This window comes from Mustela erminea, chromosome 2 (genome assembly GCF_009829155.1).
Source record: "Mustela erminea isolate mMusErm1 chromosome 2, mMusErm1.Pri, whole genome shotgun sequence".
NCBI classification, from domain to species: Eukaryota; Metazoa; Chordata; class Mammalia; order Carnivora; family Mustelidae; genus Mustela; species Mustela erminea.
The window spans coordinates 21,298,343-21,313,268 of NC_045615.1; the positions used below are offsets into that span (position 1 = coordinate 21,298,343).

Sequence of the window (14,926 nt, forward strand, 5' to 3'; positions counted from 1 at the left end):
TCCACTGGCACCCTCTGGGGGCAGGGAGACATACAACCTTCACATGACCCTGGGGCCTCTTCAGATGATTCTTTCACTGCCTAAATTCTTAAGAGTACTTCATACCCATTATCTTTACCAGTCCCCTTTTTCTTGGTGAGTAAATGGATTTTTATCCCCAACACTCTATAAAAATATTCTCTATCGTAAATAACTCCCCTACTTATAAAGATGAGTAATCTTTCTCAGTTATAATTTTCCTTAATCTACAAATAACATGTAATGGACCTGAGAAGACCTCCCTCTCAAAATCCTTTCTCTCCCTTCATTATCCATGTTTACCTCTTACACATTCACTGTAGCTCTCTTGTTGCTTCTTTTGCTTTACCTACTCCCTGTGAGTTTTCACAAAAGCTTAAGTCCACAGAGTTGGGATCTTCTGACCATTCTTCCTAGAAAATTTCACCCAAAGACACATAAAAATACTTTCTCCCTTCTCTGAACTTCTTTAGCACTTACTGCCAATAACATTTATTTATGTAATTAAAAGATAAAGAAAAGTTTCATGAATATTCTTTATCTTCCTCTCTAGATTATAGGTGCCTTGAGGACAGAAACAACTTTGGTATGGGGCGCTTGGGTGGCTCAGTGGGTTAAAGCCTCTGCCTTCGGCTCAGGTCATGATCCTAGAGTCCTGGGATTGAGCCCCGCATCAGGCGCTCTGCTCCACAGGGAGCCTGCTTCCCCTTCTCTCTCTGCCTGCCTCTCGGCCTACTTGTGATCTCTGTCAAACAAATAAATAAAATCTTTTAAAAAAAGAAAGAAAGAAAGAAAGAAAAAGAAACTTTGGTATCCCTCAAAGTGCCTAAACCCAATACTATTTAATTACACAAAATTTTCAGTATTGATGGTTGCATACATTTAAAACCTGGAAGGTATCTCAATCATCTAATCCAGTATCTTGAAATCTCTAGATATGCTCAAGGTCAAAATAAATTAAAACAGAGTTAGTATTGGAATCCCTATCTCCTAATTCAAAACCCACAGGTCCTTCTATAACACTATCTGTGAAAGAAATGAAGGTTAAATTAAGGTAACTGATTCATGCCACCAAAATTCATAAATTGAAGCCCTAACTCCCGAGTGACTACATTTGGAGCTACGGTCTTTAGGAGATTAAAATTAAAGTTAAATGAAGTCATAAGGGTAGGGCCCCAATGTGACAGGGCTGGTATCCTTATAGAGTGGAAAAGACACAGGTGATCTCTCTTTGTCCTCACATGTACAGAGGAAAGGGCAGGAATGTAACTCTCTAAGCTCGGAAGAGAGCTCTCACCAGAAACCAAATTTGCCAGCACCCTTGATCATGGACTTCTAGCTTCCAGAACTGTGAAAAAGTAAATGTTTGTTGTTTAAGCTATCTAGTCTGTGGTTATTTTGTAATGGTAGCCTGAGTGGATTACGATAATTCAGGACACTGTTTATTTCTACAAAATATGTCTCTCTGCTTCAACAAGTTAATAAGACTTCTTCCATAAAAATCAATGCTGAGTCCATTGGAAAGTGTAATTATTAAGTAAACAAATATTATTATACATATGGAAGAAGACTTTTAAAAATCACAGTCCAAATGACAACAGAGTATAAAAGTCCTCTTTCAATATAAATTGAATTTAAGTAAGATGAGAAGACAGACCACCCAGGAGAGGTATTAAAGAAAGTGCTACATTAAGAAAACTGTCTCGAGGCTCTTGGGTGGCTAAGTGGGTTAAGCCTTTGCCTTCGGCTCAGGTCATGATCCCAGGGTCCTGGGATGGAGTTCCGCATCAGGCTCTCTGCTCAGCAGGGAGCCTGCTTCTCCCCCCACCCCCACCTCTCTCTGCCTGCCTCTCTGCCTACTTGTGATCTCTGTCTGTCAAATAAATCTTTAGAAAAAAAAAAAAAAAGAAAAGAAAACTGTCTCAAAAATGATAGTGTTGGACCAGATGATTTGTAAATCCATTCCAGCTCTAAAATTCCATCACCCTTGCAATAATGATTAAAGTGAGATGATATACTAAAAATCCAAGGCTTATGAAAAAAAAGCATTTGAAGGAGCCAGGCCAAAATACTTTGACGGCTTTCATTTTAGCCAAGGTTAACACAAAATATGACAAGTCCATCAAGCCAGATCTACTCTTGTATTATTTTTACCCACAATTTTTAAATAGTTGACCACACAAGAGATAGTATCCATTTTCAAAACCAGAATACTAAAATTAACAGAAGTAACTTGCTAAAGGTCAAGTATATTTAGTAAATATCTTAGCACAAGATTTTTTCCCAAGATCTCTCTAAATATTTTTTATCAAGAATATGATCTTAGAAAATCCATCTTATGCTAAATGATCCCATATTCCTATCTTTACAATATAAGGATTTTAGAATTTTTATTTGGGCTAGAAGCTCTAAACAGAAACATCTTAATTTTTAAAAAAATTATAAAAATAAAATTATATTACATAAAAATTATATAATACCTTTCAGGAATGTGTTTTGGAATTTCTATATCAAGTGACTTCATATGTAAGAGTTTGATTCCTGCTTCCATCTTGTTTGCTGCCACTACATCACAGGCAAGTTCATACATGGTCTTGGATAACTCACAAGCATATACTGAGCGTGCTCCAGCTTTTTTAGCAAACATGCTGCAAGGGGTAAAAGTATTCCATCAAGAAAAAATAATCCACTGCAGCTTTTCAATTTTAGTGGAATTATTAGGCTTAGACATGCTTTTTTCCTTTTATTCTTTAACTAACACAACCATTATTCATTCCACATTAAAAAAAAAATGAACCCTATCAAGAAACAAATCATACAATAAATCATGATACTCATGTTTTTAAGAAGACATAATTGAGATGAAAAATGTCGACAGGCTTTAACTTAGACAATTAGACTCAAACACAATATTAATGCAAAAAGTACTCTTAAAAGGCATTGTTCAAAATTTCAATAGTAACCCCAAATTCTTATTGGTTGTGTCCAGTGCTTGATAAAATACTTACAGTGAAAAAAACAATAATAGTAGTTTACATGAATAGTCATAAGATTATGAGAAATAAATTGAACTCTATTTTTAAATTCCACTGTTAAATTTTCCATATTTGGTAAAAAGCTTTAATTTACCTTAGTGTGTCTGTGTGTCTGTGTGTGTGTGTATGCATATAATTAAAACACAATTACAACAAACCTTAGTATTCCAGTTCCTGCTCCAATGTCCAAAACACTCTGGGACCCCAAGGAAACTGCATTTTGGATTGCTGCATTATAAACTGTATTCCTTTTGGTGTCATTAAGCATGATAAAGTGCCAGCGTTCCACCAACCAGTTTGCAACACGATAAAAATTCTCCTTTGCATCATTGAATTCAGGGTTTAGTTTTACTGCTTTATGAAAATAGCCAGCTGCTTCATCTCTAAAGCCCATTCTACAGTAAAAAATGACAGACAAAATGTTCGGTTATTATGATATCAATTACTGTGCCTTTGTTCATGCCACTTATCAGGCGTAAGAATCACTCCAGCACCCCAAATCCTACTCATTACAAGCACCATCATTTATGAGAAGTCTTTTGTAAGGATGATCATTTTTTTTTCCTTTCTGAACGCTTATCGTATTTATGCATTCTAGGAAACTGACTATAAATTACTATTGTACTAAAATACAGTAGAAGCTCTCCGAGTCATCTTGCATTTAACTAACTCACTAGAAAACCAGTGCTTTCTAAAAATCATTCCTGTGTAAAACATACTAATGCCTAAAGCTAGTACGGGGTGTGACTGTATACCTTCTCTCACAGCAACTGAGTGAATTATCAAGAGCCAGACCAGTTTTTATCAGTTGTACTTGTTATTATAATTACATATAATTAAATATTTCAATTAAACATATTTAATATGTAAGTATATAAAATATATATTATATAAATATAATAAATATATATGATAGAAACTAAATAAACATAACTGCAAAGAGAGAGCCACTGTTTCTGAGAACATGAAGCTAAATGCTTTGATAAAAATCAAAGGCGAGTCATCCAAAAGTTCCAACTGAATTAGATGTGAGCAAATCAACAATAAAAGCGGGAAAACTACTGAACTATCTAGAATAGGGCTTCTGGAACTTTCTGTAGTAAAGAATCCATCTCCCCCTTTTTAGATTACATAAATATTTGTAGACCAATACAGTTCTATTGCATGTGATTAGCATGCAACTCACCCACCAGATTTCAGCAGCACCCTAACTGGTCCATCCTCTTCTTTCACAAGTGAGCTCCCTGATCACATGCTTGGATTTAAAGCAGTATCAAAATACTATATACATTTCTAAACACTTACGCTCAATTTCTATACTTACCTGTCGCTGACTGATAATCTGTGGACCTGCCCCAGTGTGTAGTCCACAAATTGAAGAGACATGGGCTAGTAAAACCCTTTTACGCTCACATTTCTTCGTGAGAACTTTTAAGCATTTGAAAATGAGACTATTCATTCTAGATATGGTTTATGTAAAACAAACAAACAAACAAACATTGTGGAACTTCAAACAGGGAACTACACTCTAACAAAAGGTAATGGCCCTATGTCAAATGACTGACACTCATGGTTAAGGTTAAAATAAAAATGTTTAAGGTTAGTATCTGTTATTTTTAAGTATATTGAAGACAGGTTATCTTATTCTACAACTGACACTACACAAAATACAATACAAAACACATTTTACATAATCACTACTCAGTGAGACAAAACTAGCAATGGGTATTTTAGAATGTTTAAATATCAACAATCTGCTGAATCAATGCCAAATCTGCCCCTAATAATTTCCTGGGGTTTGTGCTTCCCTTAAGTTTTGATTCTTAAAATATCATTCAGGTTTGTTTGTTTTTTAAGATTTATTTATTTGACAGAGACAAACACAACGAGAAAGGGAACACAAGCAGGGGGAGTAGGAGAGATAGAAGTAGGCTTCTTGTTGAGCATGGAGCCCAATGTGGGGCTCAAGCCCAGGACCTGAGCCAAGGCAGACACTTAATGATTTAGTCACCCAGGTGCCCCATCATTCAGTTTTCTTAAACCATAATGTTAATCTGAAAGATATATGGTACACTCAATTAAAGTCTATCTGATATTGATAGACCCAACACATGTGTCAGTATCAACAAACTATAAAACCACCCTTTTTTTATCTAGAGAAAAAGAAATATCTTCCCAATTAGCAACTTGAATGTTTTGTTTAAATCTGATGCTATTGGACTATTGGACAAGGTTGTAAAGTTAAGACTTTCCAGACACATATTGTATTTCACAAATAGAAGGAAGGAAGAAAGGAAAGCTATCGTTTACTCAGGAAATTTTTTTCTCCTGGAGCCGTGATTCTCTTAGTGCAGAGTGAGTGACCCACTGTTTTTGATGAGGGAAGTAGAAAGGACAAAAGGTAAGAACCACTGTTGTAAAGAACAAAGACAAACTATATCGCAAAAGCCACATTCACACTTTCACAAGTTCTGAATTCTCAATTATTTTGCATAATTACATTTCCTAAAGCAAACAAGCATTGTCTCAGTAATTGGTAACTGCTCAGACTAATATCTTAAAACAATAGGTAAGGTAACCAAATTATGATCCATCAAAAGTGTACAGAGCTCCAATTTTCTGTTGAATTGATCCTAAACATTAGTTTTAAAATATTATGATCATTACATGCCTATTATCTGGAAATATAACTGAATCCTGTAGACTAACTTCCCTTATATGGACTGAAGAACTAAAGAAAATTTTGAAATTAAAATGTATACTTTTAACTAATGTGACAAGTTATTTAAAAATCTTCTTAAGCTAAATTTCATTTAAAGGGCAAGTAATTGCTAATTAGTAGAGATGGAATCTGTGTATCAGGATCAGGTTAGCTGTTAGTGTGAGCAAACAAGCCTCAGTTGAAAAATCTGCCTCATATTCCCAGTTATTATTATACTCTACAATTAGAAACTGTCAAATATTTGTCTCTTAAAGGAGTACTTATTTCACTCTTCAAGTCATGCTGATTAAGACTATTAAACTGTATATAGCTACATCCCTGAGACTAATACATTTTGATAAAGATACTTCCTTTATAGAACTTTTCATTGAATAAAACTTAATATGATTGGATGAACAAAGCAGTAATACTAGAGGACAATTGCTGGAACATGTAAAATGATCTCACTATATAGAACAGGACATTAGCATGCTGTTTCTTACAAGAAGCCTCCTGATAATTTGTACAAAGTAAAACCAAATTTAATAAAACAAATCCAAAACAAAAACTGGGTGTTTTCATGTTTTCCTAGTTCTATAGTTTTTATGGAGAATGGACAGAATTTCTAATGGCAAGTTTCCAGCCAGATCCAGCGAAGAGATTCACAAGTTCCCTGGCAAGGTACCAGAGTGACTTACTTCACAGCCATCCTGCAACATACACCTTGGTCCTCTCCAACAAGGTCTCGATCTTAGCCCAGGGAGGGGAACTCTTGGGGCAATGGCTATTATGTAGCACAAATATAACACTAAAATTAATCTGTTATTACATATTATATTTGCTATTCTTATATTCTTTTGAGTTCTCTCTACTTCTTACTGGCCAATCCTTCATTACTCTGATCCCTGGTCATAGTTAATAATTCTTTATATTAAACTTTCCTTTTCAAATTACTATGTGATTTATCCCTGATCAAGACTGATACAGAGTAATTCTTAACAAGTAATACTAAAATCACTACAGACCTGAAGAGATGCTCCCCCATACTATTACAAATCACTTCATCATCAGGAAACAGTTCCAAAGCTTGTTCATAACAACCAAGTAAGTCTTGTGTTCGACTGAGAGAATCGAGTTCTTCAGCCCATCTAAACAGTGTATACTGAAAAGTTTCCTATTTGAAAGAGAAAACAGTAATTTAGTCAATAGCATAAATGAAGAACATACAGCATCTGATGATTCCACAGAGAACAGAACTTAACTACTATTAACTGATTACTTTAAATTTTATTTAGTTTTAGTAGACAACTTGCCAAATAAACAAATGCATAAATGAATTTTACTACCTATATAGCAATAACATGCAGAAGTAGAGAGTATGACCACTCTAAACTCTCTCCATTCTTAGCTATCATATCACATTCTCCACCTACCTCTCTTTTGTGGGCTCCTATGTTTTAGGAGTTGTTTTTGGCTGCCTTCTCCTTTCTCACCCATCCAATTGCAATAACTATCAACCATGCATTGAAGGATGAAGCAACATCTACATCTCCAATCAAGACTCTCTCCTCTTTTGAACCTGACTCACAACATAACTTCCTATCAGTCATCTCAACAAGGAACTGCACCCTCATCCATCTCAAATTCAGCTCAACTCAAGTATTTCCTGAACAATCAGTATGCAAAGAACTGGAGCTAATACACAGCAATGAACAACATAAATCCTGTTCCAGTCCTCACAGAAGACTTGCTGGGAGAAATTAAACACGCAATTTTTAAAAATTCAAAATGCTCTAAAGTGAACCTATTATATTCCTCTCACACAGGATATAAGGTTAAGATACCACCCAATCTCAAAACACTGAGTCATCTTATTTAACACTACCTTAACTCCAATGCAGTTAGTTTCAAACCCAGCCAATTATAGCTTAACATCTTTAAATCTGTCACCGTCTCTCCATTCCCACTGTTAAAACATAGTCTGGGCCTTCTAATACTTGTTGGACCACAGTAACAGCATTCGCACTGTCCCCAGCTCCAATCTCACCTCCTCCAGCTATTCTCCACATCACAACACCATCGAAAGAGGGAAGGCTTTAGTCATGCCAGTTTTATGGTGAGCACATTTTACATCATCCTCAGAGATTTACAGAAGAGTTGATACTCGTAACTGAATTCTGATGTAGTTTACTAGAGAGAAGGATATGCAAGAAGAGTCTATAGTATCAGGCCCTAAAAAGCACAGATGATATGAACTGGGTCAGGAAATCTACTGGTAACCAGCTTGGTGTGGCTGAAGTGTGGGCATGGGGAATAGAGTAGTGAAAAATAAGACTAAAGAGATCTTTTGCTAAAGCCTACACGAAGAATATTGCCTTCGTTCTGCAGGAAACAAAAGTGGTTTCTGAACCCTACCGAACATGAGGCATTCAAATACAGGCTTTAGATATACTTTTGATGTGCACTAAACAGTTATAAAAAAGGTATTCTCACTGTTTGACAAAGGAGGAACCTAAGGAACAAAGAAAGAAACCACCACTTGGGTTGATTCTACTGCTGCCTACCTATAAGAGCAAACTGTATCTCAACATAGCACCTTCTCCTTCTTGGGGCCAGCTGCTCATGAAATTTACAATAAATTTATCTTAACCACAAACATCTAGACATTACTGACATCTAGTAGGTAGAGGAAATCAACAGTGTTGCTAAACATTCTACAATGCACAGGCCAGCTGTCCAGAAAAAGAATCAGGCCATCAACAAAGTCAGTAAGGCTAATGTTGAGAAATGCTGGGTGAAATAAAGCAAGTAGCTTGAGGCTGAAAACTGAACGCAAAATTAAGTGAAATCATTTAAGTTGGTTTCTAATATAACCTGAAGATTTTTTCAGCATTTAAACAATAACCATCACAATCCAGTAGTTGAAGGTTAAAGAATGCATCATCAAATGATAACTTCAGGCTACTTCCAAACTTTATTCAACTGCAGATACCCATAACACTCCTGCACACAGCTGGGCCAGGGGCAAAGGTCCTGAGGCAGGGATACTAGAATTAGACACAGGAGGAGGGACAAGATCCCTTGCGGCCTTATTTGCAATACAGCCTTTATATTAAAATGGAAGTTTTGAAAAGAAGTGACATCGTTTGACTTGTTATGAAATGCTCACGCAGGCTGTGTTGGGACAGCCTACGGGGGGGGGGGGGGGAGCCTAGTTAGGAGCCTGCCGCAACAGCCAACCAATGACTGAGGCTTTAACCAAGGTAGTAAGGGGAAAAGGTGGTGACAAGTGGTCAGATTCTGGATATATTTCAAAGATGGAGCCTACAGGATTTTCTGATGGGCTGACTGCGGGCCTGAATAAAAGAGAAGTCAAGCATGAACAGTAAATATTAATAGCAACCACTTGACACCCATCTCAGCCACCCACCTCCCCCAACTTATTTTACGTGAAGAACACAGATCTGCCAGCAAGTTTAAGAAGCGACCTCCTCCTCACCTTCACGTCGTCTTTCAGCTCCGGCGCCAGGCTGAGGACGAGGAGGTAGTGAGCATAGGCGGTGCCGAAGTCCTGGGCGCCCAGGCAGTGCTCTGCGCTCTGTAAGGACCGCGACACCAGCTCCTCCCGCCCGGCTGCCCCGCCGCCACTCCGGGCACCCCGACGGGGCCTGGGCCGCGAGTTCGGCATGCCAGAACTACCGCCCTGAAACCTGCGCTTCTATGACCAAAGAGAAGATGTTTGGCTAAACGGTACGACAAACTGTCCCGATGGCCACACTTCCAAGGGACTTAAAAAGAGCGCGAGAGCGGGTACAGGAAAGTTACGCCTCTGCGGCGTCCGTGCGCCCCCACCTCCGCCAAACAGAAGCCCCGCCTCCCCCCGGTCAGGCCGGCTCCACAGACCGCGACTCCCAACCCCGCAACTAACGACACCGGCCGCCGGCGCACGCCAAGCGAGCGTCAGTGCGCCCGACGTGGGCACGTCGCGGTCCGCCCCCTCCCGCAGGAAGCGTGGCGTAGGGCGGCCAGTGCGCGTGCGCGAAGCGTGCCTTCGCTGGTCTTCTGTGGTACTCTCGCCGTCTTCCCTTCCCTCCTCCTTCTCTCCCTCTTCTCCCGCACTGAAACCGAACTTTTTCTTTCCTGTCGGCCAGAAGTGTGTGACTTCGACTGCTAGACCTCACAATGCAGACCCAGTCAACGCGAAGCAGCACCTAACCGTGAGGGACGTGAGTGGCTATGAGGAGGGAAGGTCAGGCGTTCGCGGTGATGCTTAAGACCTTTGGGTCCTGATTCATCAAATCTCAAAATGGCAAGACTGCAAAGAACCCCGAGACAACAAACGTACCTCAGAGGTGCTAGAGCAAAGGCTTTCACAGGCATTATTTTAAATCCCCCTCACAAAACCCCATGAGGTGGGCCTTTAAATCACAATTTTTTTTTTAAGCTTTTATCTCTTTATTTACTTGACAGAGAGAGATCACAAGTAGGCAGAGAGGCAGGCAGAGAGAGAGAGGAGGAAGCAGACTCCCGGCTGAGTAGAGAGCCCGATGCGGGGCTCGATCCCAGGACTCTGGGATCATGACCTGAGCCGAAGGCAGAGGGCTTAACCGATTGAGCCACCCAGGCGCCCCTAAATCACAATCTTAAAGACGGAGACGAGGACACCCTGAGAAGTTACTTGCGCAGTGTCACACAGCAGGTTGGTGGCCGAGGCGTGGCTCAAACCCACGTTCCATGAGTTATTTTAAAACGAGTTTAGGGTCTAGTTCACTGTTTGGTGTATCACCGCTGTACAGTGATTATATTAATACATAAAGTTTTTCTACCTTCAAGTGTGGCCCTTAAGAGATGGATTCAAAACTTTAAAGGGGATGAGCTTGGGAATTACCCTTGAAAGCAGTCATTTTTGTCTTCATTTTCACACATACCAGTGGTGAGTAGATTACTTAGCAAAAAACAACAAATAGAGCATCTGCATATCGAACTAACACGTTGGGGGCTCCTCCAAGTCTCTGCCTTCTCTATTGATCTGATTATCTGAACCACCCTTCCTCTGAGCACCTACCAAAGTCGTTCCTAATCAATTTTTCGGAGTCCTGGTCACTAGATTGTAGCCTGCTCTCTTAGAAAGTCCCTCAAAGACAGTAACTATTCTTAACCATTTTTGTAACCTTTGCCCCTAGCAGAGTCTAGCTCACAGTAAGGACTAAAAAAAATTTTTAATGGAAAGTACCTATCATACTACCAGGTTTTGTAGATTTCCCCAACCATTGAGGTCCTTATTTCTCTCCCCTTCTGATTTGCTACTTTTTGTACTAAACAATTTAGGATGTAACTATATATTTCCCTAACAAGACTGAAATGCTAGTCCCCGAAACCTGCAGGGACCCACATTAGAATGCAGTAGAGCAGGAAAAGATCACTGAACTTAAAAATTAAAAAAAAAAAAAAAAAAAGCATTCTAGTTCAAACTTGACCTTTTCTGCCCATCCAATTTTCCTTAAGAAGCATTATTTGTAAAAAAGCTTAACAAAGCTGTATTTCCTACTTTGGACCAAAATTTGTTACAACCATCAAGTGAGATAATGAGTTGTATAAAAGCATTTTATATATAAGATATATTTAATGCTAGCCATTGTTAGTATTATCTAGAGTTATTTAAAATTTACCTGGCTTATTAAAATAAAAATTAGGTCACTAACACCTTCAAGCACTTGATCAGAAATGTACACAACTCATATCATTTAATAGTCTAAAGTAATCGGCTAGCTTCTCCTTCAGAATGCAGAGGGAGACCTACCAGACTTTCTCTGCAGAGAATTTAGGTTAATGCGGAATCACTTAGAGGTCACTGTTCTAATCACCTCTGTGAGTCCTTGATTCAGCTGAATTACTTCACTTCACAGCGTATCTTGTAGTCCAGGGCATCCTTTCCCATTCTACAGTGGCAAGATTTCTCTTGTCTTGTTTTACTTTGTTTTGTTATTTTGCTCTATTGGTTTATTGAGATAACCTACATCCCTCAAACACCTAAACTTCATGAAGCTTAATGTGGACATAGATTACCAATATAGGCTAAGAGATGCAGGAGGGACTTGGCAGGAAGTGGAGAGAAGGCAGAGAAGAAATGAAAGGAGCCAACCTGCCTTGTTTCATTATCATCTACGGCATCATCCTGTAGACAGTGACTACTGCTTAAAAAAGTGCAAGGGGTGCTTCCTGCCATTTGTAAAATCCTTCAGTTACCTCTGTGAGCTACTAAGTTGCACTGAGTTAAAATGTGATTAATTTTCATAGAGAAAGCACAAGTGACGTTTCTTTGTAGTTCATAGCTTGGCCACTATGTAGGTTAATGTGTGAAACAAAGTCAGAAAAAATTTTTTTAATTTCCTTACTACCTACAGCCCATTGACAAGTCCTTGAAACAGGCAGAATGACATTCCTCTAGGAACTCAACTGCCTAGATGTTAATACTTTGTAAAGGGCAAAAAGCCATCATAGTCTGACCAACCCTTCCCCCCTGCCACCCCACACCAGGATCCTGTAAGTCTACTTTAACGTATAAAAATTCCTTTGGAAACTTCCTTTATCTCTAAACCTCCCTCAAGATATGTGATGGCAATCATACCCTATCACCCTCGCCCCGCAAGGACGACAAGAACCCTGGTTCGGATGAATCTTCTCTTTCCTTATTTCCACAAGTCTACACACTTATATACGCTTACATGACCAATCAGCGAGCAGGGTACAGGAGGGAGCAAATCAGGCTGTGCACCTAAACGAACAACTTCGCTAGCAACCAATGCTGTTTACTTCCTCTTTGGGCGTTCCGCTTAGTCTCACGAGGCAATCCTAACCTGGCAACTAGACAGGTGCCATCTTTTAATGGCAGAGGCCGCCCTGCCCAGGGGCCTGCCTCCAACAATCCCCCAAGCACATGGCCCACTGACACACATCTGAAGGGTCTCATGAGTAAGGCTTTATTAGACAGTAATAAATGACTTTTCCCAACAATAGTTAGCCCGCTGTAGGTCCTGGCAACCTTGCTTCCAAAATTCCTTAGAGACTTACCTATCCCTAATCCCCTCCTAACTTGAAAGTATATAATGGGCCACTCCTCATGACCCCATTGTATCTCTTTCTGCCCACAGGTCCTGTCCCTGTGATTTAGTAAAATCACTTTTTTGCACCAAAGACATCTCAAGCATTCTTTCTTGGCTGTTGGCTTCAAACCCTAATGTCGTCTTTCCTACATCAAAGGGTAAGCCATTTGAAAAAAATAGAACTAATACAAATAACATGGGACATACGGTTACCTTAACAAAATGGAATAAAGAATATATTTTGACTATTTTCCTTTATTACCTCATTTCTAATTAAGACTTAGAATTAGATAGTTCATATTTATTGAAGGTCAACTGTATTTATTGTAATTCTTTCTCAGCCCTTTTTGAAAGAGTATTTATTTGATTAAAAGAACTCAAAAACATGTTGCAAAACAAATGCAGAATGTAGATTTTACTTCTTGAGACTTGAAGTTTTCTTTGAAAATATTGAGGGCACACCCAAAACTATAAGATACCTAGGAATAAACCTAACCAAAGAGGCTAAGAATCTATACTCAGAAAACTATAAAGTACTCATGAAAGAAATTGAGGAAGACACAAAGAAATGGAAAAATGTTCCATGCTCCTGGATTGGAAGAATAAATATTGTGAAAATGTCTATGCTATCTGAAGCAATCTACACATTTAAAGCAATTCCTATCAAAATACCATCCATTTTTTTTTAAAGAAATGGAACAAATAATCCTAAAATTTATATGGAACCAGAAAAGACCTCAAATAGCCAAAGGAATATTGAAAAAGAAAGCCAAAGTTGGTGGCATCACAATTCTAGACTTCAAGCTCTATTACAAAGCTGTTATCATCAAGACAGCATGGTACTGGCACAAAAACAGACACAGATATCAATGGAACAGAATAGAGAGCCCAGAAATAGACCCTCAACTCTATGGTCAACTAATCTTCGACAAAGCAGGAAAAATGTCCAGTGGAAAAAAGACAGCCTCTTCAATAAATGGTGTTGGGAAAATTGGACCAGCACATGCAGAAAAATGAAATTGGACCATTTCCTTACACCACACACAAAAATAGACTCAAAATGGATGAAGGACGTCAGTGTGAGAAAGGAATCCATCAAAATCCTTGAGGAGAACACAGGCAACAACCTCTTCGACCTCAGCTGCAGCAACTTCTTCCTAGGAACATCACCAAAGGCAAGGACAAAAATGAACTATTGGGATTTTATCAAGATCAAAAGCTTTTGCACAGCAAAGGAAACAGTTAACAAAACGAAAAGACAACTGACAGAATGGGAGAAGATATTTGCAAACAACATATCAGATAAGGGGCTAGTGTCCAAAATCTATAAAAAGCTTAGCAAGCTCAACATCCAAAGAACAAATAATCCAATCAAGAAATGGGCAGAAGGGCACCTGGGTGGCTCAGTGGGTTAAGCCGCTGCCTTCAGCTCAGGTCATGATCCCGGGCTCCTGGGATCAAGTCCCACATTGGGCTCTCTGCTCAGCAGGGAGCCTGCTTCCTCCTCTCTCTCTCTGCCTGCCTCTCTGCCTACATGTAATCTCTCTCTGTCAAATAAATAAATAAAATCTTTTAAAAAAAATAAAAAAAAAAAATGGGCAGAAGACATGAACAGACATTTCTGCAAAGAAGACATCCAGATGGCCAACAGACACATGAAAAAGTTCTCCACATCATGCAGCATCAGGGAAATACAAATCAAAACCACAATGAGATATCACCTCACACCAGTCAGAATGGCTAAAATTAACAAGTCAGGAAATGACAGATGCTGGCGAGGATGTGGAGAAAGGGGAACCCTCCTACACTGTTGGTGGGAATGCAAGCTGGTGCAACCACTCTGGAAAACAGCATGGAGGTTCCTCAAAATGTTGAAAATAGACCTACCCTATGACCCAGCAATTGCACTACTGGGTATTTACCCTAAAGATACGAATGTAGTGATCCGAAGGGGTACGTGCACCCAAATGTTTATAGCAGCAATGTCTACAATAGCCAAACTATGGAAAGAACCTAGATGTCCATCCACAGATGAATGGATAATGAAGATGTGGTGTATATATACACAA

General features: G+C 39.0%; 1 protein-coding gene across 2 annotated transcripts in view; it reads right to left on the reverse strand.

The window, feature by feature from the left end:
• Positions 1–9,728, reverse strand: part of PRMT9 (protein arginine methyltransferase 9) — a 44,110-nt gene extending 34,382 nt beyond the window's left edge. The window contains exons 1-4 of one of the 2 annotated variants that reach the window (XM_032332470.1): positions 9,254–9,728; positions 6,780–6,928; positions 3,212–3,448; positions 2,499–2,666 (exon numbers count right to left, since the gene is read on the reverse strand). In XM_032332470.1, the coding sequence (XP_032188361.1) occupies positions 2,499–2,666; positions 3,212–3,448; positions 6,780–6,928; positions 9,254–9,442 (743 nt within the window). In that variant the 5' untranslated portion in view covers positions 9,443–9,728. The remainder of the gene's footprint in view (positions 1–2,498; positions 2,667–3,211; positions 3,449–6,779; positions 6,929–9,253) is intronic. The other variant, XM_032332471.1, reaches the window with a different exon arrangement.
• Between the last annotated feature and the right edge of the window lie 5,198 nt (positions 9,729–14,926).